Source organism: Ursus arctos, unplaced genomic scaffold (assembly GCF_023065955.2).
Source record: "Ursus arctos isolate Adak ecotype North America unplaced genomic scaffold, UrsArc2.0 scaffold_11, whole genome shotgun sequence".
Classification (NCBI taxonomy): domain Eukaryota; kingdom Metazoa; phylum Chordata; class Mammalia; order Carnivora; family Ursidae; genus Ursus; species Ursus arctos.
Genome location: NW_026622775.1, coordinates 15,923,634 through 15,949,583, shown reverse-complemented (window position 1 = coordinate 15,949,583; position 25,950 = coordinate 15,923,634). Strand labels below are relative to the sequence as shown.

Here is a 25,950-nt window from a genome sequence, read left to right as displayed (position 1 = left end):
TTTAACCCATACCCTCCAAGCCCTCTGGTAACCATCCGTTTGCTCTCTATAATTAAGAGTCTGTCTTGGTTTGTCTCTCTTTTTAGGAAAAGAATTTAAATTAATAATTCAACTACATTAGTTCAGTTTGGATATTCTCTTTAGTCACATTTTATAATTTATATCTTTTTAGAAATGGGTTCATCAAACTCATCTAATTTTTTGACAAAAGATTGTTTACAATATTCCCTTAGAATTATTTTAGCTCTTTGGGGTCTGTAATGATGACCCTTCTTTCATTCCAAATTTTGATCGCTTGTGTTATCCCTTACTATTTTATCAGTTAGTCTAAAGGATTATCAATGTTGATTTTTTTTTAGTGAATCAACTTTTGATTTCATTGATTTCTCTTTTCTACTTCACTGATTTCTATACTATTTTATATTATTCCTTCTCTCTTTTAATTTGTTCTTCTTCTAACATCTCAAGTGGAAGCTCAAATAACTGATTCTACAATTTTCTTCCTTCCTAAGGAAGTGATTAAAGCTATAGATTTCTAACCACTCCTTCAGTTATATGCCACAAATTTTAATGTGTTGTATTTTCATTCAGTTGAAGATATTCTTTAATTTGTTTATAATTTCTTCTTTGACTCACACGTTATTCAGAAGTTAAGCTGTTTAATTCTCAAACGGATAACTTTCCAGATTTCATTCCACTGTTGATTTTTACCTTGTTTTTTTTTCAAAATAATATTTTTATTATATTATGTTATTCACCATACAGTACATCCCTGGTTTTTGATGTAAAGTTCGGTGATTCATTAGTTGCATGTAATATCCAGTGCACCATGCAGTACGTGCCCTCCTTACTACCCAGCACCAGCCTATCCCATTCCCCCACTCACCTCTCCTCTGAAGCCCTCAGTTTGTTTCTCACAGTCCATAGTCTCTTGCTTCATTCCCCCTTCTATCACCCCCCTTTTCTTTATCCCTTTCTTCTACCGATCTTCCTAGTTTTTATGTTCCATAGATGAGAGAAACCATATAATTGTCTTTCTCTGCTTGACTTATTTCACTTAGCATTATCTCCTCCAGTGCCATCCATGTTGCAGCAAATGTTGAGAATTCGTTCTGATAGCTGAGTAATATTCCATTGTATATATGGACCACGTCTTCTTAATCCAGTCATCTGTTGAAGGGCATCTCGGCTCCTTCCACGATTTAGCTATTGTGGATAATGCTGCTATGAACATTGGGGTGCATATGGCCCTTCTCTTCTCTAGGTCTGTATCTTTGGGGTAAATACCCAGTAGTGCAATGGCTGGGTCATAGGGTAGCTCAATTTTTAACTTTTTAAGGGACCTCCACACTGTTTTCCAGAGTGGCTGTACCAACTCGCATTCCCACCAACAATGTAGGAGGGATTCCCCTTTCTCCACATCCTCTCCAACAATTTTTGTTTCTTGCCTTGTCAATTTTTGCCACTCTAACTGGCGCAAGGTGGTATCTTAGTGTGGTTTTGATTTGAATTTCCCTGATGGCTAATGATTTTGAACATTTTTTCATGTGTCTGTTAGCCATTTGTATGTCTTCATTGGAAACGTGTCTGTTCATATCTTCTGCCCATTTTATGATTTATTTGTTTCTCGTGTATTGAGTTGAGAAGTTCTTTGTAGATCTTGGATACCAATCTTTTATCTGTAGCATCATTTGCAAATATATTCTCCCATTCCGTGGGCTGCCTCTTAGTTTTTTTGACTGTTTCCTTGGCTGTGCAGAAGCTTTTTATCTTGATGAAGTCCCACAAGTTATTTTATCTTTTGTTTCTCTTGCCTTTGGAGATGTGTCGTGAAAAAGGTTGCTGTGGCCGATGTCGTAGAGGTTGCTGCCTATGCTCTCCTCTAGGATTTTGATGGATTCCTGTCTCACATCGAGGTCTTTCATCCATTTAGAGTTTATCTTTGTGTATGGTGTGAGAGAGTGGTCAAGTTTCATTCTTTTGCATGTAGCTCCAATTTTCCCAGCATCATTTATTGAAGAGACTGTCTTTTTTCCACTGGATGTTTTTTCCTGCTTTACCAAAGATCAGTCCACTGTTGATTTCTAATTTAATTCCACAGTGGTTAAGAACATACTTTGTCTGATTTTAATCCTTTTAAACTTATTGAGACTTGTTTTATTGCCAATACTGGAGAATGTTCCATGTGTACTTGAAAATACTGTGTATTCTATTATGTAGGGTTTCGTATAGGCCAGTTTGGTTGGCAGTGATATTTAAGCCTTCTAAATTCTTATTTTCTGTCTAGTTGTATTATCAACTGCTGAAACAAGACTATTAAAACCTCCTACTATAATCGTAGAATTATCTATTTCACCTTTCAATTCTGTCCGATTTGGCTTGTGTATTTTGGGGTTCTGTTGTTACTAACACGTGCGGTTATTATGTAACTATTTGTTAGATGTTTCAATGTATTAGCCTTTTTTCCCACTATAAAATGTTGCCCTTTGTCTTGTAATATTTCTCATCTTAACCTATGTCTGATGTTAATATAAACACTTCAGTTATCTTTATTGCTGTTTGCATGTTTTTTTCATCCTTTTACTTTCAACTTTTTGTTTTTGAATTTCACGTGTTTCCTGCAAACGGCATATAGTTGGATCTTGCTTTTCTTTTTTTTTTTTTAACCCAATCTGATGAGCTCTGCCTTTTCTTTGGAGCATTTAGTCTAATAAAATCTAATGATTATTGGTATAGTGGATTCTTGTCGGCCATGTCACTAATTTTCCAAGTCCTATGTCTTTTATTTTTCTGCTTCCTCTTTATTGCCTTCTAGTCTTTTTAAAAATGAATTTTAATACACCATTTTAATTCGTGTGTTGATATTTTGTATGTAGTTTTCCAGTTATTTTCTTCATGGTTACTTTAGGAATTACAATATGCCTCTGTTCAAATTCAAACTGACAATCTGGTAAAATACAGTACCTCTGTTCCAATAATGACTGATTTCTTTCTCTGTCCTTTGTTACACTATTGCTGTTGATATTGCATCTACCTTTGTTACAAAATCAATAACACACTGTTAAAATTGTTTTAAAGAACTTCCATTTTTTAAAAAAAATAAGAGGAAACACACATACATACACACCCCCTTATATATTTACCCCCATAATTACCACTTTCAGTATTCTTTATTCCTTCCTATAGATTTATGTGTCAGCTGGTTGTAATTTCTTCCAAGCTTCAAGGACTTCCTTTGGAATTCCTTTTAGGGAAGTTCTGCTAACAAATTTTCTTAATTTTTGTCTGCCTGGAGATTTTTAAATTTTGCTTTGAAGAATTATCTTGCTATAGAATTCTTGGTTGCCAAGTTTTTCTTTCAGCACTTTAAACATATCATTTTTCTTTTCTTTCTTTTCCCAAATTTTTATTTAAATTCTAGGTAACATCATGTAATATTGGTTTCAGGAGTAGAATTTAGTGATTCATAACTTACATATAACACCCAGTGTTCAATACAAGTGCCCTCCTTAATACCCATCATCCATTTAGCCCATCCCCCCACCCACCTCTCACCAGCAATTCTCAGTTTGTTCTCTGTAGTTAAGAGTCTTTTATGGTTTGCTTCCCTCTTTTTTCCCTTCCCTTATGTTCCTCTGTTGTTTCTTAATTCCACATATGAGTGAAATCATATGGAATTTCTTTCTCTTCTTTTGCTTAGCATAATACAATCTAGCTCCATTCATGTTGTTGCAAATGGCAAGATTTCATTCTTTTTGGTGGTAATATTCCATTATATAATATATATCCATTTTATAGATATAGATATACACACACCCCATCTTCTTCATCCATTCATCAGTCAATGGGCATCTGGACTCTTTCCATAATTTAGCTCTTATTGATAATGCTGCTATAAATATCATGTGCCCCTTTGAATCAGTATTTTTGATTCTTTGGGTAAATACCTAGTAGTGCAATTGCTGGATCATAGGGTAGTTCTATTTTCAACTTTCTGAGGAACCTCCATCCTGTTTTCCAGAGCGGCTGCACCAGTTTGCATTCCCATAGTGTAAGAGGGTTCCCCTTTCTCCACATCCTCACCAACACTTGTTGCTTCCTGTGTTGTTACTTTTAGCCATTCTGACAGGTCTGAGGTGGTATTTCATTGTGGTTTTGATTTCCATGATGATGAGTGATGTTGAGCATCTTTTCATGTATCTGTTGGCCCTATGGATGTCTACTTTGGAAAACTGTCTATTCCTGTCTTCTGCCCGTTTCTTGACTGGATTTTTTGTTTGGGTTTTGATAAGTTTGATAAGTTTCTATATATTTTGGATACTAACACTTTATCTGATATGTCATTTGCAATTATCTTCCCCCATTCTGTAAACTGCCTCTTGGTTGTTTCTTTCACTGTGCAGCTTTTTATTTTGATGAAGCCCCAATAGTTCATTTTTGTTTTTGTTTCCCTTGCCTCTGGACATATGCCTAGTAGGAAGTTGCTACAGTCAATGTCAAAGAGGTTGCCGCCTGTGTTCTCCTCTAGGATTTTGTTCATTTCCAGTCTCACGTTTAGGTCTTTCATCCATTTTGAATTTATTTTTGTGTATGGTGTAAAAAGTGCTCCAGTATTGCCAACACTGTTTGTTCAAGACACTTTTATCCTTTGGATATTCTTTCCTGCTTTATCAAAGATTAGTTGACCATTTCTGGGTTTTCTATTCTGTTCCATTGATCTATGTATCTGTTCTTGTGCCAGTACCATACTGTCTTGGTGACTACAGCTTTGTAATATAGCTTGAAGTCTGGAATTGTGATGCCTCCAGCCACTTCTTTTTCAAAATTGCCTTGGCTATTTGGGGTCTTTTGTGGTTCCATACAAACCTTAGGATTGTTTGTTCCAACTCTGTGAACTGGTGGTATTTTGATAGGGCTTTCATTAAATATGTAGATTGCCTTGGATAATATAGACATTTTAACAATATTTGTTCTTCCAATTCATAAGCACATCATTTCACTGCATTCTTTTCTAACAGCTTTGTTAAGATATAATTCATGTATCATAAAATTCATCCTTTTAAGTGTACAATAAATGGCTTCTAGTATATTCACAAAGTTGTACAACCATTACCAGTAATTCCGGAAATTTTTCATCACTCTAAAAATTAATCCTATATCCATTAGCAGTCAACCCTCATTCTCTTCTCTCCCCATTCCCTGGAAGCCACTAATCTACCTTCTATCTCTATGAATTTGCCGTTTCTGGACATTTCATATAAATGAAATCCTATTATCTGTGGCCTTTGGTGTCTGGCTTCTTTCACTTAACATGTTTTCAAGGTTGATCCATGTTGTAGAACGTATCAACACTTCATTCTCTTTTATAGATGATTAAAGAGACATGCCACATGTATCCATTCATCAGTTGATCAACATTCGGGTTGTTTCCATCTTTTGTGTATTATATATATGACTGCTATGAATATTAGTGTACAATTTTGGTGTGAATATATGTTTCCAATTTTCTTAATGCATATACCTAGGAATAGAATTCCTGGGTTACATGCTAACTCTATATTTAACTTTTTAAAAATTTTTAAAGTTTTTTAGTGATCTCTACACCCAATGTAGGGCTCAAACTCACAACCCCAAGATCAAGAGTCACATGCTCTTCCAACTGAGCCAACCAGGCACCTCTTTATATTTAACTTTTTGAGGAACTGTTAAATTGTTTCCCAAAGAAGCTGCATTATTTTACATTCCTATCAGCAATGTGTGATGGTTCTGATTTCTTTATATCCTTGCCAACACTTAAGATCTTTCTTTTTTATTACTGATATATCCTAGTATGTGTAAAGCAGTGAACCACTGTGATTTTTATTTGTATTTCCCTAATGATTAATGATGTTGAACATCTTTTCATATTCTTATTGGTCATTTATTTTCTTTATAGAAATGTCTATTCAAATTCTATGGTCATTTAAAAAACTAGGTCATGTATCTTTCTATTACTGAGTTGCAGGAGTTTTTGTATATTCTGGATACAAGTCCCTTGTCAGATGTGTGAGTTGCAAATATTTTCTCCTAGTATGGAGCTTTCCTTTCCATTTTCTTAATTTTTGAAATGCAAAAGTTGTTATTGTAATAAAGTCTAAAATACTAATTTTTTTCTCTTATGGATTGTATTTTTGGTATCAGATCTAAGAAATCTTTCTTTAACTTAAGAATATACATATTTTCTTCTATGTTTTCTCCATAGAGTTTTATAGTTTTAACTCATATATATGTCTATCATCCATTTTGAGTTAATTTTTGTACATGGTATGAGGTAGAGGTCCAAGTTCATTCTTTTCCACGTGGATATCAGCTGTCCCAAGACTATTTGTTGAAAAAACTAACTTTTTCCACTTAACTATCTTGGTACTCTTGTTAAAAATCAATAGTCCATAAATGTTAGGGTTTATTTCTTAACTATCAATTATATCCTATTGAGCTGTATGTTTAGCCTTATGCCAGTATTACGGTGTCCTGATTACTGTGGCTCTGTGGTATGCTTTGAAATCCGAAGTGTGAACTGTCCAACTATATTCTTCTTATTCCAGACTGTGCTGGCTATTTTAGGTTGGCCTCCATTGTTGCTAAACAGAAATCAACCCTTAGATGTACTGCTCTATGGTTAATATTTTTTTTCTTTCACTGTTTTCAAGATTTTCTCTTTGTCTTGGTCTTAAGTAGTTTGAATAGGACATATCTAGGTACGGATCTTTTTAAATAATGTATTTTTAAAATTCCATTATGATTAACACACAGCATTATATTAGTTTAAGGTACGCTGTATCATGATTCAATAATTCAATATATTACACAGGGCTCATTACAGTAAAGATACTCTTAGTGCCCTTCACCTATTTCATCCATTCCCCCACCCACCTCTCCTCTAGTAACCACTAGTTTGTGCTTTATATTTCAGAGTCTTTTTCCTTGCTCATTTGTTTTGTTTCTTAAATTCCACATATGAGTGAAATCATACAGTGTGTGTCTTTCTCTAATGGATGGATCTAGCGGATATGGATCTTTTCAAAGTTTTTTCTTTTCTTAGAGATTTGCTGAGTTTCTTGAATCTGTTAATGCTTTTCATCCAGTTGGGGGATTTTTTCGGTTATTATTCCTTCATATTTTTTCCTGTTTTTCCCTCTCCTTTCCTTCTGAGATTCTTAATACACATCTGTTGGTGTGCTTAATATTGTTCCATAAATCTTTGAGGCTCTGCTTATTTTTCTTCAATCTGTTTCATTCTGTCTTTAAAAAATAATTTGTTGATCTTCAAAGTTCATTGATTTTTATCTGCCATCTCAAATGTGCTGTTGAGCCCATCTAAAGAATTTTTCACTTATTAGTTTCAATTCTAGAATTTTTTTTTGTAGTTTGTTTCTCTACTGAGATTGCCTATTTATTGATAAACTGTTATATTTTCCTTCAATTCTCTGAACAGCTTTATAAGAGCTGCTTTGAAGTCTTAGCTATATTTAACATTTGGACCCCCACTCAGAACGAGTTTCTATTGACTATTATTTTTTCCTGAGTATAGGTTTCAGCATCCTGTTTTTTATATATCCCATATTTTTTGGTTAAACTTTTTAGATAGTATATTATAGAAACTCTGGATGTGGTTTTATTTTTTCTGAAGTTTTTTATTCTCTCTGGATGAGGTTTTTTCTGAAGTTTTTTTATTTTTAAATTTAGCTTGCTTAAATTGTGAGGTCTGTTTTCTCCATGGTGTGTAGCTGCTGTTGGCCCTTCCTGGTTTTTTCATTCTTATTTTTATGTTTTAGCCTGGTTTCCTGATGGTTACCCTATATCTGCATAGCTTAATGATAAATAAATGTTTTCAGTAGACACTGCTCAAACACCTTAACCTATAAGGCATCTACCTTCTCATCAGTTTGTGTGTGTGTGTGTGGGGTGTACATAGTCCCTCCACCCTATCCATGGTTTTGCTTTCCCTGGTTTCAATTACCCATAGTCAACCGCAGTCTGGAAGCAGATGATCCTCCTTCTGATATCAGGAGGTCAACAGTAGCCTCATGCTACACCACAATGCCTACATCATTCACCTCACTTCATCTCATCAAATAAGCATTTTATCATTTCATATCAACACAAGAAAAAGAAAAATGAGTAGAGTACAATAAGATATTTTTAAAAAGAGACCATATAACTTTTATTACAATACACTGTTGTAATTGTTCTATTTAAATTATTGTTGTTAATCTCTTGTGCCTAATTTATAAATCAAACTTTATCATACATATGTATATATAAGAAAACAACAGTATATATAGGATTCAGTATTACCTGTGGTTTCAGGCATCCGCTGGGGTTCGTGGTAGTATTCCCCATAGATAAGGAGAGACTACTGGATTAATGTTGCAGCCAGTTCTCTTTTACAGTTTCACTCTTTACTGGTTTCTATAGGGTCTTCCCTGCACAAGTGTAGGTTCTCATTCAGCCAAGGATATACGGAGAATTTATCCTAGCCCTTCCATGGCTCTTTCATTTTTAAAATCTACCTAAGTAAGGTACTAGTTGGTCCATCACTTGCTCCAAACAGGACTGCAATCTTGGGCCAGCAAAATTACTGATTTTCCCCATCTGTTTCCTACTAGGTTTGGCATATTAGCTGACAAAGCTTCAAATTTTTACCCTCTGCCCCAAATTAAGTCCACCCTCAAGCAACAAATCTACTACTTCCAGTTGCATCCTCACTCTAGTAAAAACTATAGTTCTTGCCATTCAAACTAGCAAAGAGGAGGAAAGAACAGGAACAGCCTTGGGTGAACTCCTGTTGTTTTATCCAAAGCTCAGTTTTTCAATAATACACACTTCTGTCTTCAATTTCCAGAGTTGTGAAAGGTAGTTTTTTGACAATTTTGTCCAGTTTTTATACTTGCTTTTATAAATATGATCTGCAACTTCATGTCACCAAAGCCAGAAATTGCCTAGATAAACTTTTATACTTAAAAATGTGTGTATATACCCACAAATCTGCAGTTAATATAATTGTTTCACAGGTTGGGATTATAAAGTCTGAGCGTTAAGATATTATTGAAATTAAAAGACTTTCATACAATACTAGATTATTGACTGAAACTGAATTTAGGTTGTCAGAAACAATTTGTATTTAAAAACTTGATGCCCTGGGTATGTCATATTATGATAACATGGTTCATGTCAGACTATATACCAAATAAAAAAAGCTGATTAAAAAACACATCCAGTATATTTTAAAATATATGCATAAACAAATATACATATATGCAAAACACACAACAAGAAACTTAAAGAACATGCTTACAGGACTAAAAGTATCATAATTTGAATAGTAGGAAGGATTACAAGTACTATTTTTCCTATTTAAAAAAAAATTGCCAAGTTCTCTATGCATTATATGTGTAATACTAAAAAAAATAAATATTTTTAAAGAGAGAAAAAGGCTATGTACATCATCTACTTAATCAGTCCCAAGTCACACGCTGAAATTAAAGCAGTTTCACAACTTTAAAAAGGAAAATTTGTATGGATATCTTAATATATTATTTTAGAATACTTATAAAGTTTGCAGTTAATATACACAGAAGAAATTTTATTACCATTTTGTTTTCCTGGGTATGAAAACAGGTTTTGATCAAATATCGTCAAAATAAGTACATACCATATTAAGGTGGCTACTTTAAGTGGCAACACTCATTTACATATTCAATTTCTGGAACAGTCATTTAAAAATTAATTCTACCAGTACATGACAATACCTTATATTCAGGAACTATTTTAAGCAACTTCTCCTATGTCTCATTATCATAAAATTACATTTTTGTTGTCTTAAATTTTATTTCTATGATCAATTTCATTCCTTTAAGGACTTACCTTTGCTGCATGGTATGTACTAGCTTCAAGTAAATCTTCTTTTTTAGCTTCTTTGGCAAGCAGGTTAAATCGACTTAACATTGCAGCTTTACAAAGCCGACTTGCCATTGACACACCACTTTTAAATGGAGAACTAAAGTAGAAAGCAATGAAATATCCACTAATCATTATTCAAGGATTTATGTTGGCAATTGTAGAGATTGAAATCAACACAGAATCTACAAATATTTTTCTCAATTATATGCAATGAAGACAGTGAAAGATTTTTACACAAAAATCGTTCTGAATATTACTTTCTGAAGCTAATTTCTTTTATTAAATTACAGCTTAAATTATTATAGTGTTGCATTAAAAATTAAAGAAGATGGATACTGGAACATTTTATTGTTTGAAGCAAAATTAATCTATGCTGATCCAAATTAAAACAGTAGCTGTACCAGAATTGACTGAAAAAAGGTACAGAAATATTTTCTGGAATGATGAAAATGTCCTGCATTTTAATGGGTGATGGTTATACAGGTGTATACATATATCAAAAGTCATGAAACTATATAGTACATTTCACTGCATTAAATTTTAACTCACTAAAAAAAATAAACTATATACACACCTCCTCATGACCTTCTTTCCATATACGTGTATGTGCATGCAGATATATTTTTGTTTCTAATAAAAGTGGGTCTATAGACCATGAAATTTTTTGCTATAACTCTCTCTTCATTATATCTTATTAGTTGTTTTTGTATTTACAAAAATTGCCCAAATCCTTCATTCCTCCCTGTCTCCATACTCTTTATAATGTGACTTCTCACATTCTCCTCTCAGTAACTGTGGTTGATTTCCCCTCTGCTGAATTTGGGTTAGCTTTGTGACTTATTTGGTGAATGGAATAGAGGTTGTGTCAGTACTGAGCCTGGGCCTCACAGGTTTGTGTTCATTCTCTAGGGAATCCTTCCTCTGCCAAATGAGCTAGCTGGGACTAGTCTAGGGGAGGGTGAGACAACACATGGACTGGAGCCCTGTCATCACTCTAAGATCAGCAAAATTAAATTTCTGTTAACCTAGAGTTAACCCCAGATGAATGAGGGAGCCCCAAAAAATCCAGCTCAGTTGACCTAAAAACTTGTGAGCAGTAATTAATGGTTATTTTAAGTCACTAAGTTTTGAGATAGTTTTATATATAGCAATAGTTAACATATGCTCCTGTGTATGAAATCTATTGATCTCTTTATTAATATATTCACCATGATACCTTTTGTTGTAGTTTTACCAATAATTCTCCTGGGCTTTTCAGGTAGAATATGATACCATATGCAAAGAATGGTAATTTTACCTTCTCCCTTCCAATATTTTATAATCTCTCATTTCTTTCTCTTGTCCAAATGCTTTAAGTAAAATATTAACAACAGTAAACAATAATGTCTTGTTCTGGATGTTATCAATCATGATGATACTTTTGACGAATAAACACACATTTTATCCTTAACAAAAATATCAAAACTATTGCTTTTTTATTACCTTTCTCTAGAATAACTGTAGCTATATTATATGCCTTAGAATTTATAGAGATGAATATGTGATATCCTTAATTCAATTAATAAGGCGACTTATTTTATTTTTTTAACTTTATTTATTTATTTATTTATTTATCAGAGAGAGAAAGAGAGCACAAGCAGGTGGAGCAGCAGGCAGAGGGAGAAGGAGGCTCCCCGCCAAGCAAGGAGCTAGGAGCTGGATGTGGGACTTGATCCAAGGACCCTGGGATCATGACCTGAGTGAAGGCAGACACTAAACTGACTGAGCCACCCAGGCGTCCATGAGCCACCCAGGCACCCCGGCAACTTATTTTAATAAGAATTTCTAATCTGGTATTAGTTTCTATTATGTTACTATCCTCACTCCCACAAAAAATACTGACTGATATTATTGTATAAAATATGTATTTGTTAATGTACTGCTACATTCTGCTTAATATTTTATTTAGCTGTTTTGCTTCGATATAAAACAAAGTTTCATCTGTAACTTTTGTGGAGGGAGGGCAGCAATCTTCTATCAGATTTAAGTAGCACTGATACGCCTGCTTCATAAAAGGATTTTAATGTTTTCCCATCTTCTTAGATAGCACTGGAAATTTCTGCTATTTAAAGGTTTAAAAATTCGTCTGAACCACCTCAGAATGGTGCTTTCTTTGAGAATAGATAGGGCACCTTCTTGATAACTTTCTTATGAAAATAATCTGCTTAAGTTTTCCCCTCTTCTGTACCAGTTATAGAAATAATTTTTCCTAGAAATGTATGCATTTCACAAGGTGTTTAAAATATTTAAAAATATTTTAAAATATTTACTTTTACTCTTCTTTTTCTGTTATTTACTCCCTTATTATTTTATTAAATCTGAGATTAGCTAGTGACATTTTTTCACAGAATCTTTTATTACTTCCAACTTTTTGTTATTTAGCTCTTTAAATTACATTTCTAGTTTGGCTGATTTCTTCATTCTGCTTATTTCCATTATCTCTTGATAAAGCATCTGAATGAAGTACTAGCTTTTCCATTCAGCTTTGCTTTTGCTGTATATCCTACAAGTTCTGATATGTAATACTTTCAATAACCTTGTTTTCTAAATATTCTGTGGTTTCATTTTATATTTCCTCCTTGAGCCAAAAGTTAAAGGACTTTTTTCCCCAATGAAAGAAATTCCTAGTATACTGATTATTTACAGATTTACTGTTTCACAATCAGAAAATACTATCTACATTGCTTCTAACTTCTATTTATATTCAACTTAGTTAACATACAGTGTATTATTAGTTTCAGGGTAGAGTTTAGTGATTCATCAGCTGCATATAGCACTCAGTGCTCATCACAAGTGCCCTCCTTAATACCCATCGCCCATTCAGGCCATCCTCCACCCACCTCCCCTCCAGCAACCCTCAGTTTGTTTCTTATAGTAAAAAGTCTCTTACGGTTTGCCTGTTTTTATCTTAGTTTTCCTTCTCTTCCTCTATGCTGTTTCTTAAATTCTACATGCATGAAATCACATAGTATTTGTCTTTCTCTGACTTATTTCACTTAGCATAATCTACTCTAGTTCCATCCACACTGTTGCAAATGGCAAGATTTCATTGTTTTTGATGGATGAGTAATATTTCATGGTATATACATATACACCACATCTTCTTTATTCATTGATCTATCAATAGATATCTGTGCTCTTTCCATATTTTGACTATTGTGGACACTACTGCTATAAACATTGGGGTGCATGTGCCCCTTCAAATCACTATTTTTCTGTCCTTTGGATAAATACCTGCTAGTGCAATGCTGGTCATAGGTTAGTTCTGTTTTTAACTTTTTGAGGAATACTGTTTTCCACAGTGGCTGCGCCAGTTTGCATTTCCAGCAACAGAGTAAGAGGGTTCCCCTTTCTCCGTATCCTTCCCAACATCCATTGTTTCCTTTTGAGTTTTTCATTTTAGCCATTCTGACCAGTGTGAGATGGTATCTCATTGTGGTTTTGATTTCTATTTCCCTGATGATGAGTGGTGTTGAGCATTTTTTCACATGTCTGTTAGCCTTTTGTATGTCTTCTTTGAAGAAATGTCTGTTCATGTCTTCTGCCCATTTCTTGACTGGATTTTTTGGTTTTCGGGTGTTGGGTTTGGTAAGTTCTTTATAGGTTTTATAGTAGCCCTTGATTTGTCATTTGCAAATATCTTTTCCCATTCCGTAGGTTGCCTTTTAGCTTTGTTGATTGTTTCTTTTGCTGTGCAGAAGCTTTTTATCTTGATGAAATCCCAATAGTTCATTTTTGCTTTTGTTTCTTTCACTTCTGGAGACGTGTCTAGTAGAAAGTTGCTGAGGCTGGGGTCAAAGAGGTTGCTGCCTTTGTTCTCTAGGATTTTGATGGATTCATGTCTCACGTTTAGGTCTTTCATCCATTTTGAATTTTTGTGTATGGTAAAAGAAAGTGGTCTAGTTCCATTCTTCAACATGTTGCTGTCCATTTTTCCCAACACCATTTGTTGAAGAGACTGTCTTTTTTTCCTTTGGATATTCTTTCCTACTTTGTTGAAGATTAGTTAGCTGACTATAGAGTTGAGGTTCCACTTCTAGGTTCTCTCACTGCTTCTTTCAGAGTTTGAGATTTTCTTTGTGGCCTAACGTAGGATCAATTTTTTTCAATATTCTGTAGAATCTTCAAAAGTATTTTTACAGACAGTTTTGTGTAAGTTAATCAAATCTACCTTTCTGTTATTTAAAACCACTAATATCCTTGTTTATTGTTTTGTCTATTTGATCATGAACTGAAAGGTCAATTACTGTCTCAACTAGTAGTGGATTTCTATTTTTCCTTCTCTTCTGTAACTTCTGTTTTATGAATATTGGTACTATGTTATTTGTTGCATAGATATCCATTACTGTTCTTTCTTCCTTGTGAATTATACATTATAATAATAAATTATCCTTTGCCTTATGTAATGCTTTGGAGCTGAACTACACCTTGTCTAATATTTAGATCACATCTGCTCTCTTCATTTGTAATCATCTGGCAAGCATTTAGCTATAATAAATTAGTTAAGCTCATTTTACATTAATTTCAGCTGTTATGCTCATATTTTATCTGCTTTCAGTAAAAGACTTTTTAATGTCTTATCAAAGACTTGTTTTGTTTGTGTGTGTGTAGGTTGTCCATTATTAAGAGCTGATTCAAGGCAAGAAAAGTGTAATCCACACTAGTTGAAATAATCAATAATAAGCCTGAGTTCATATCAAGACACTTTTGTATGTGGTCTTAATTTAAACCCATCTTTCACAAAGAAAGTTTAGGCAGTTTAGGCAATTAAATTTTTAACATTATTCATTACCTCATTATAAATGTATGGTCACGCTGAAAGAACAGTTTTAGTTTTACTTGATAATCAATGGCAGGGATATTATAAAGAAATGTCTAAAAGGCATAGCATATTATGGTTACTGATAAGGGCTTTGAAAATAAAATGTCCAGATAAGAACTCCAGCTGTGTTACTTACTATTTGGGTGACTTTAAGCAAGATATTAAACCTAGCTTGAATCAGTTTATCTGAAAAAGAGCAACATTACCATCCAACCTACAGGGTTATTATAAGAAGGCAATACAACCTAGTACATTAGTTTTCACTTTTAAGTATATGTAAGTAATACTTGAAAACACATGTCAAAAATACAGATTCTCAGCCTTAGATCCAGAAATTCAGATTCAGTAAGAGAAAATGAATTTTTAAAACAAATACGTTATATGATTCCAGTGTTAACTAAAATCACAAAAAGATACTTAGAAAAATATAGGTTCTGGAGGCTGATTTTGAATGCTGGCTCCATTCAACTTACTATGTAACTTCAGTAAGTTATAGAACTTCTCCAGGTCTTCTTCTCATCAGAAAAAAAGAATGTTTTGTTTTGTTTTTTTAAATTAGCACAATGCCCACAAAATCGTTGCACTCAATGATAACTATTATTATTGTTCAGAAATAAAAAAACTGTACCTAAAAAGTTAGAATAATTTTAAAAGTTCTATTAAAATGCATTTTTCCTTAATATTTTTAAAGGTTTTGTTTTGTTTTTATTATAGCATTGGTGGAGGTAGATTTACTGTGAAGCTTAACTTTCTGGGCCCCTTACACTTGCACAGGCCCCTTCTAAATATAGCTGACCCTTGAAAAGCATGGGTTTTAAACAGCACAGGTCCTTTTATATGCAGATTTTTTTCTGATAAATACAGTATTATAAATGTATTTTCTCTTCCTTAAGATCTTTTTTTTTAATTTAAATTCCAGTTAGCCAATACAGTGTAATGTTAATTTCAGGTGTACAATTTAGTAATTTAACACTTAATACAATACCCGTTGCTCACCACATGTGTCCTGCTTAAATATGCGATTTTAAAAGAAATTAGTAATGCTAACCTTTCAGTGATCTTTCCACTTAGGCCATCCACAATCTCCAACGAAATGTCCCCCTGTGCCCAATTCAGACTCAGGGTTTTATATTCCAAGTTTGTTTGAAGTGGATATGCAGAAGGTACTAAACTAACATGAGGTCTGTTGACCAAGTAAAACATGGGAAGTTTTGAAGTGAGTGCATCATCGACCCGTTGCTTTACAGCAATTTCTAAACCTCTAGTATCACTGCAATTCCCATCACCTAGAAAGTAAAAACAAAACACTCAGAAATTCAATATCAAAAGACTAGACCAAAAAAAAAAAAAAAAAAAAAAGAAGAAAGAAAGAAAAAAAGAAAGAAACAGTCTAGGTCTATTTATCTTTTATCTTGCAAACTTCCTTTCCTACTTCTCAGCAGCTACTTCTATTTTCTTTACCAGAACCAGGACAAGGTAACAATGGTCATAATTTCCATTCAAAAAAGATTCTACAGAAAATAACTGACATTTCAGTGAATAAAAGTGAAGAGCCAGAACTCACCCAGAAAAAAATACAGTACTTTTTACAGGGTTCTCCCAGAGAGAATTGGCTCCTCCTGTCTTGATTTCTCAGATCACATTATGAAACAAGCAAACAATATAGGAGATAAATGCGGCTGAGAGATGGTTGGTGAGATTAAGTTATTTTTCCACATCTAAGGGCCACAAATTACAACTATTCCAGTACCACAATGTTCCCAGTTTCACAACACAAAATAATTTAAATAATGACCATTTCCGGTTACAATTTTGACTAATACCAAAACCTTTGAGTTTTCAGTTAAAATAACTGTTGAAAGAAAGCTCAAAAAGATGTAATATCACTAGTATAGTATAAAATAGTCGGCTGATCAAACTTAAAATAGAAGTTAGACAAGTCATTCCTATTTAAAAATTAGTAATTCAAAAATAGATCTCTTTTCTCCTTAGAGAAAAAGGTCAGAAGTTCTCACAAAGAGAAATTTTACACACCACTAAACATTACTTCACAAAGTTTTGTTTCCATACATTGGAACTGTTGAGATGGCTACTGGTCTTACATTCATTATGACTATTTGGAAACTAGAAAATGATGTAAAAAGAACATGAACTGCTGTTGACATCCTTTTTCTAAGCACTCCTTTGTGTTTTTTTTAATCCCAGTAACATACAGTGTTAGTTTCAGGTATCTAATATACAGATTCAACAATTTTATATATTACTTGACACTCATCAAGATGTGTACTCTTAATCCCCAACATGTACTTCACTCATTCCCCCACCTATCACCCCTCCTCTCTGTCTGTTCTCTATAGTTAAGAGTCTGTTTTCTGGTTTGTCTTTTTTTTTTTTCTTGTTTCTGAAATTCCACATGAGTGAAATCATATAGTATTTGTCTTTCTCTGACTTATTTCACTTAGCATTATACCCTCTAGATTCATCCATGCTGTTGCAAATAGCAAGATTTCATTCTTTTTTATGGCTGAGTAATATTCCATTGTATGTATATACCACATCTTCTTTATTCATCCATCAATAGACACTAAGTACTCCATTGAACATTCCAAATTAAGAAATACTAACAAATGAAGACCAGTTAAAAATATGCTTGGGCACAAAAAAAAAAAAAAAGATATACTTGGGCACAAACAGTTGGGAAGAAATAAGGTCTGTGGAATAGTCACTGTATCTAAAATGAACAGAAGACATGGATTCAAAAGAAAATGTTACCTATTATTACACACTGTGCTACAAACTAAATGTGTCTCCATAAAATTAATGTTAAAACCTAATTCCTAATGTGATAGTAAGCCTTTGTGAGGTATCCTTGTAAAAGAGGCTCTCACCCCTGCTAGAGTATCAGGACACAGTGAGAAAATAGGCATCTATGAATCAGGAAATGGGCCCTCACCAGACACTGAATCTGCTAAAACCTTGATCCTAGAATTTCTAGACTTCAGAACTATGAGAAACACGTTTGTTGTTTAAGACACCCAGTCTGTGGAATTTGTGGCATCCCAAACAGACTATGACACACTGTACTGAGATAATGGCACTATTTGTGCCTAAAATACCAACACACATGTGGAAAAAAAACCACCCTGCAAGTCAAATTCCATTTAAGATTCCTTACATACCAAATTGTTCCACCTAAATGTTTTAATAGGGTGGTATAAAAGCAATAATGTAATAGGAAAAAAGTATACTAATATTAGAAATTTTACTTTTCCCCTTTATATATGTATGCTTTAACTATTAACCAAATCTGAAGTACGGTTTTGGTTATACCTTGAGGCTAAATCTTGTTCCTGGAAAAATATAGCTCTAAAATCATGTCATATAATAGGGAAAGTTTGGTTTATCTCAAGTCATCTAAAATAACATGAAACTCAAAGGTGAAGTCAAAAATTAAATCTATTCGAGGACCACAGTTGACCTGACTGGACAGCATTTTATACAGTAAAGATTCTCAGGAACTTAATCTACCATAATTGTAATATAAGTCAGCAGAAATGGTTGCTGAAACAGCTGTTAAAAACTGAGGCTGCATGAATAAGAATAAAGCATATAAATCAAAGAATCAAACATTAAAGAACTATGCACTGGTCCTACCATATCTGGAACATCATAATCAGTCTGAGGCATTACATTTTAACACCACCACCCGTATGTCACAGGACATCCAGAGAAAACAAATCACGTCCCTGTGAAACACAAATGTGTGGCTAGGAGAAGACATAAAGGCAAGAAGCATCTTGCCTTTGTACTCATAATGCTCACTCTGTATTTTATTACATGAATGGTATCTCTGAGAATAATGCAACAGTGCACAACACCTAGCATATAGTAGGGGGCTCAATAAATACCCGATGAAAAAAGAATATAAAAGATTAGATTATCAGAGAGCAGTAACTATCAATCCTGGATGCACATTAGAATCTTGAGGGGTTGGGATATTAATACCAATGCCATTCTCACATTATTTTAAAAGCTTCCTGGGTGAGCATAAAATGCAACAAGTTAAAGAATAAAATTTATTTTTCAAGTGTTCCAATTAGTTTTAAGTAGAAAAATAAAAGCACTTTCAACAACAAAACATGCTGACTCTAACCATTTATTCATGAAATATTTACTCACCCCTTGCAAAAACTGGATCAAGATGACTATGGCAAAGCATCTGCCTTCAAGAGTGTGAAGTTTAACAGACATAGCAGTGAGATTCTAGTCACTTGCTATGCTCAGACAAAGCTATCAGAGCTCAATTTAATACAAAAAGCAACAGCATGAGAAGTTATAAAACTGGTTTTGAGTCCAGGCTCTGCCAATAGGCAAACTGAATGACTTGGAGCAAGTGTTTTATTAACACTATGAACCTCCTATTATTGATCCTTAAAAAAAAAAAAAAAGAAAGAAAGAAATAACAGAATCGCTAAGGTTATCAAAGTCCATAAACTATGTTTAAAACAGATTCTTTCACTAGTAGGGAATTAGCAAATGGTATTCTTTATAATCCAAAAGTACAATTCAAATAAGTGTATTAAAAGAACTGGATGGAAATACCTGTGGACAAACACTCTTGAAATATTCAGACAGATGAGCTTACCATAATAGAACACCAAATTTGCAAAATATACCTTAAAAAGCTTGAAAACTAATATAAATCCAGCTGTTTTTAAGTACTTAAGCAAAGTGAATTTTCCTCCTAATATGGATTTATTTATTTTTTTAAGATTTTATTTATTTGAGAGAGAGAAAGAGAGTGCACGTGCATGAGCAGGGGGCAGGGCAGAGGGAGAGAATCTCAAGCAGATTCTGTACTGAGCACAGAGCCCCATGCCAGGGCTGGATACCACAACCCTGAGATCATGACCTGAGCCAAAATCATGAGTTGGAAAACGTAATACTTTCCCAATGGTAAATGATCTAGTAAATAAAGTTTTTAAGAATTAAAGAACTGTAAAAGATTTCATTAGACTTGTGAGAAAACAGGATGAGGTCATTATCCTCAAAGAATTAGATTTAACTTATATTGTCAGTTAACAGAATTAAAGGGAAGCAAATTTCAATTCTAAATAAGGAGGAATTTTTTTAAAAACAACTGGGGCTATTCAATTAATTAGAATAGACTGGTTTTAAATCCTACACTCCACATTACTGGATGCTTTTAAACTAGGGTTAGATGATGCTCTATCAGGAATGGCATAAAAAAATTTATATGCTAAGTGAGAAACTGTACTAGACTACTAATAAAGTTCAGTGAACTCTGAAGATTCTTTTAGCTCTCTAAATTTCTCTCTTCTAGTGTACAGAAACTTTAAATGAGTATTTCTCAAAGAGCCATTCACATCATCTGTATCAGAATCACCTCGTGGTGCTTTTAAAATGTATATTCCTCTGTCTCAAAACTCCTACCCCCTCGCCCAGACACAGAATAGAGATCTTAAGAGGTCCAAAAATCTGCATTTTTTTAGAAGATTTTACTTATTTATTTGACAGAGAGAGAGACAGCCAGCGAGAGAGGGAACACAAGCAGGGGGAGTGGGAGAGGAAGAAGCAGGCTCATAGCAGAGGAGCCTGATGTGGGGCTCGATCCCATAACGCTGGGATCACGCCCTGAGCTGAAGGCAGACACTTAACCGCTGTGCCACCCAGGCGCCCCTGCATTTTTTACCAACAACTTAAACACATTAACATCATTTAGGTTGTACCAGACAGCACCAATTATGCTTTGTGTCCCACAAAAATGCCAAGAAAGAGAAAAGAAATAATTTTACAAAGTCTTATATGTTTTTATTGTTACATGGTGTTCCCCATTGCTAGGTGCAAGATGACACTCAAAACAACAAGAGATTTAATTTTTAAGCTCCTATCCCAAACCACTAACTAAATACTAAATAATTTTACAAGAACCTATATTCATCCCTTTAAGAAACTAAATATAGTATGGAGTTATGTCATATAAATGACAAATTTTACAATATTTTTTTCACCAAAGTCAAAGAAAGCTGTGATTCTAGAGAAAGCATAGACAATTCTTAGATACTTAATAGACATTCGAGAAAAAAATAGCCTTTCTTAAAGGAGACTGAAAAAAGTTTAAGTGCCTGAGAGAGTGTATCAGACCTGACTAAAAGAAAATAAGGCAAAAAACTTTAGTAAGCAAATTAAATCTAAGAAATGTATCATCTACAAGAATATGTATCTGGAAAAAGTAGATTTAAAAGTAACTACTTTTGAGGGTAAGAATAATTGCAATTATCATATATTACCAGTGGGAATGTGGAGTGTAACTCAGTAACATTTTTCAAAATTGCAAATGCATACATCTTTACCTGTGATTCTACTTTCAGAAATTTATCTTAGAGATAGATATACTTTTACATGAGCAAATAACAAACATAAAAAGGTCATGTACTATAGCATTTTGGTAGCTGAAAAAAATTAGAAACAATCTAAAATTCCCTCAACCTACAAGTGGTTAAACAAATTATCATACCTTTATACAAAGAAATACCATACAGTGAGACACAAATAATAATGAAGAAATTCTTTACATACTCGAGATGGAAATATTTCCAAGATAAATTATTAAATGAAAAAAGCAATATGCAGAAAAGTATGAAGTGTATTATCTATTCACACAAAACACAAAAAGAAAAAAAAAAAGAAAAGAAAAAGAATATGCATTTACTTCTATAAGTATAAACTATCTTTGGAAAGAAGAACAACAAACTAGTAACAACGAATGCCACAGAAGAAAAATGTGTGCCTGGGGCACTAGGATGGGAGGAAAACTTCACTGAAAACCTTTCTGAATCCTTTGAATTGTGAATCAAGTAATGTATTTTCTATACAAAGAGAATAAGCTTAATGTTAGAAAATAAATAACCATTTTCCTTTTTACAACTTATTAAAGCCAAACAAGAACAGCATCTTGTATACACATGGAACTGAAAAAATATTACTTGTAAGAGAAATTCCTAAGAAATGGGTATAAAATATATAAAGAACAAAAAATTAATTTAAAAACCCAGAAATATCACCACCTAAAACAAAAATATTCTCATAAGAAGATCTCAATCTTACACATGCAATTGTTATAAAAAATTAACGTCAAGCAAAGAAGAACCAAGTAACAGTAGTATTTAAAGTGTTTCACAGAGGTAAATTAAAGTTTTGCAACACTCAGTGCTTTATGAAAACTATACAAATGGGCCCCCAAATTGTTTATTGACATAATGTCTGAAAAACCATTCAAATATAATTATATAAGTCTGTAAATACTTCCCCCCAAAGAAAGTAAATTACTAATTTGCATTATTTATCTTGTGTTCTAGTTACTTCCAACTCATTTGACAAATTAAAAGGATCCAGATCATAACCAAATGTGTGAAAAAGGTAGCAAAAAAACCAATGGACATTTAAGATTTTTCTTATTTTAAGGATAATTAAATATAAGCTGTTAGACTTGAGAAGTTCAAGAAAACATCTTTTTCCAAAAGAAAGGGGTGAATTTGAATGTTGTGCAAACAAAAGTGTAAGTTTAAGGTATAATACATCTAACTGGCTAATTTAAAATATTATTCTCTTCCTGATAAGAAGTCATATTATACCAAGTATGATCACAAGTTACCATGAAATGAAAAGCTCAATGAAACAATGAATTTTTTTTTACCTTAAATAAAGGATCATGTATGCAAAATCCAATTTTATACGGATAAATAAAATATATTTACTTAGTGAAAGAGGCCAGGAAGTACTAAAATCCCACTCACCAACAAGTATACTGCTGATATAAACTGGCTGTATAAAGTGACTCAGCAATGCTCCCTGTACACCAAGTACTTCCCATCTTGTCAATTTGTCACTAGAGGACATACTGCTTACTCTGTTAACAACATCTGCAGGACAGTAGACAGTCAGATAAATTTTGCCTTCAACAGCCACATGGAGACTCAGTTCTTCATTGGCTTCAAATGCAGATATAGAATGTGGATTAAGACGCCTAGAAAAGGAAAGGTTTTTTTCCTTTAAAAAACAAAGCATACAAAGTGGAATATTACTCAGCCATGCCATTTGCAATGGCATGCATGGAGCTAGAGGGTATTATGCTAAACGAAATAAGTCAGAGGAAGACAAATACCATATGATTTCACTCATATGTGGAATTTAAGAGATAAAACAAATGAGCAAAGGGGAAAAAAGGGGGGGCGGCAAACCAAGAAACAGACTTTTAACTATAGAGAACACACTGATGGTTACCAGAGGTGAAGGGGGTGGGGAGATGGGTGAAATAGGTGATGGGGATTAAGGAGTGCACTTGTGTTGAGCACTGGGTGTTGTATGGAAGTAATAAATCACTATACTGTACACCTGAAACTAATATTATACTGTATGTTAACTGGAATTTAAATAAAAAATTAAAAAAATAAAAATATACGTACTTAAGAATTGTTTTCAAATATGTCTAACTTGCCAGTGTACATTTAATTCTAGCAACAGAAAAAGATACAAAACTAAAGCAAGGTAGGAATGGAGTGACTTGGTTCCACAAGATTAATACCAAACAGAAATTAACCATATTTAGAGTTTCTTGCAAAGATAAATTCTTTTTACTGCCTTTGTGTCCCTTAAAATCAAATGAAAACCTAATTTTTGTTCCTACCACAGTTATTTTTTTTCTCTGTATGAAAATTTTCAAAAACTACAAAGAGAATGAAGGGAAAAAACCCTGACAATTTGTATTCAAGATTCTTCTCCAATAAAATATGTTAAAAAAAATAAAATGTAATATCGTTTGTCCTGAATTTTTTCTCCAGGAACATTCCTTGCCCTTGTTTTCAAATGTGTAACTGGAAGAATTTGTAACAAAATATTAGCCATGGTTATCTCTAGACAGTCAGACTTGCTTTCTCCTTTGTGCTTGCCTGTACTGTTTACATCTCACGCTGATGCTACCCATTAATCAAGATAACGAAGTTTTGGCTACAGATTGACCAGAAAAACAAACTGCATTTCTTAGCTCCTGTATTAGTACGTGACAGTACATAAATCCATGCTTTCCTAACATTTATGAAGTCTTAGAACTCTAAAGAAAAAAATTTTCAACAGCATAGAAAGTGGTAAATTACATGGAATGTTTAAGTAGTAGTAACAGATCAGATTGAGTGGAGGGGAGGAGTGGAGAAGTAGTAACAGATCAGACTGAGTAGTAATAGATCAGATCGGATTGAGTGGTCCTCTAGCAGGCCACAAATAACACCTCAAGCCAGAGGGAGAATACGAATAGATAAGAATTTACTTGTTCTATTGCTGTAGGGATTCAGAATATATGAGATAGAGCCATCTTGACTGCTTTTAAAAACAACTTCCAAGATACTTACAATTGTGACTTAATCTGGGCTGACCCTTTAGGCAACTGGTTCATATAGAGATAAATGTTAATAATCTGTTTGAGAGTGAGTAGATTAGAAGCTGGTTCTGTACAAAATATTGATTTTTCCATCATAGCAGGATTTTTGCTGTAGAAGAGTAGAAGTTGTCTATAAAAGTACCTAAAATAAAAGGGTTATAACTTTATCAAATAATAAAGTTTTAAAGTAATTTATCTTAAGCATCGTATTCTCATGTGTGGTGAGCAATGTCCCTCCCTGTGTGGAAAGTTTTGATATTGATAAGAACTCCTAAAATAACTTTAGCCTTACTTAATGAAGAGTTAAATCCCATAAGAAGTCCTCAATTGGAGCCCAGTCTGACATGTGACCTGCCTAAAAGTGCCATTCCTTGACTACCGTTCCACTCATTTCACGTGAGTCCCCAACTGTCATATCCTGCAAAAGACCCATTTCTCTAGTGATCCCTCTCTTTGTTCTCAGACAGTTCTACTCTCAGCCTCCTACCTGGAGTGTCAAAATTCTGCCTTGCTTCTATTTTCCTTTCCCCACCAAGACAGACAGACAACAACTGTGGTTCCTGCTCCTTAGTGGTTTTAAAGACAAAAACACAGAAGTACAAGAACAACAGAATGAAGACCGTAAGTTATATAAAGAAGTGAAACAAATCTCCTGAAAAACTAATACTAATCAAATGAGGGGACTAATACTATTTTGATTATTAAATAAAAAACATGATTTCATTCCTTTCATCAGAAATAATAAGAAAATTCAGCACAAGCATAAAATAAGGCCAAGCATGGGAAGAAATGAACATAAAAGAGGTAATTTTAAAGAGGCCAAATAAGCACCAACAAGGATTAGAGGACAATGACATGCATTACCTTCCTGGATTTCCCCAAAACTTTCCTTTTAAGATAACAGGATTCTTTCCTTATAGATACATGTACTTAAGTTTTTCAGGCAAAATAATGTCTAAAAATGTTTTAAAATACTCTACCAAAGAAAATACCACCAACAAAAAGTGAGGATGCATAGGTTAAATAAGAACAGCAGAATGCCGATAAATGGATATGCTGATAATTGGATATGATCACTTGGTACTGATATCAGAATGCTGATAACTGAATGATAGAATTCATTATCTTATTCTTGTGTTTGAAATTTTCCATAAAAAAGTTTTATAAAAAGTAAGTTCAATGGCTTAACAGAACCACAATCAGATGGATCCTGGAGAAAATAACAAATTTCTCACTTTTCATATGAAGGGACTTCTAAGGAGTAACATTCCTGGCTTCTCTCTCCTACCTGCTCTTCACTCCTTTTGTAAGGAGGATGAGAAGTATAGCATAGGGAATAGTGTCAATAATACCACGATAACATCATATGCTGACAGATGGTGACTACATTTACCATGGTGGTGAGTGTGGTGAGTGTTGAACATTAACATGTGTAACATTGAATGTCAACTATACTTCAAATTAAAAAAGAAAAGAATACTGTATCTATGTTCTGCTATATAAAACTTTGCACAGACCTCGTGAATGGAAACTGGTTTCTGGCGCTGTCTTTGGATAAATATGACTAATTCAGGGGGGTGACTATTACCAAGCCTACTTGGTCCCAATATAAAGCTATATATTCCAATTACTTTGTTCAGTAATAAAGATAGTATATTAAAAAAAGTTGTAGAACTCTTAAAACTGAGTTCAT

General features: G+C 33.6%; 1 protein-coding gene across 2 annotated transcripts in view; it reads right to left on the bottom strand.

Moving 5' to 3' along the window:
* The window catches only part of ADAD1 (adenosine deaminase domain containing 1), a 47,487-nt gene that overhangs the window by 3,119 nt on the left and 18,418 nt on the right, over window positions 1-25,950 (bottom strand). The window contains exons 7-10 of one of the 2 annotated variants that reach the window (XM_026499280.2): window positions 24,229-24,399; window positions 22,621-22,850; window positions 15,852-16,089; window positions 9,907-10,039 (exon numbers count right to left, since the gene is read on the bottom strand). In XM_026499280.2, coding sequence (XP_026355065.2) covers window positions 9,907-10,039; window positions 15,852-16,089; window positions 22,621-22,850; window positions 24,229-24,399 — 772 coding nt within the window. The remainder of the gene's footprint in view (window positions 1-9,906; window positions 10,040-15,851; window positions 16,090-22,620; window positions 22,851-24,228; window positions 24,400-25,950) is intronic. The other variant, XM_026499281.2, reaches the window with a different exon arrangement.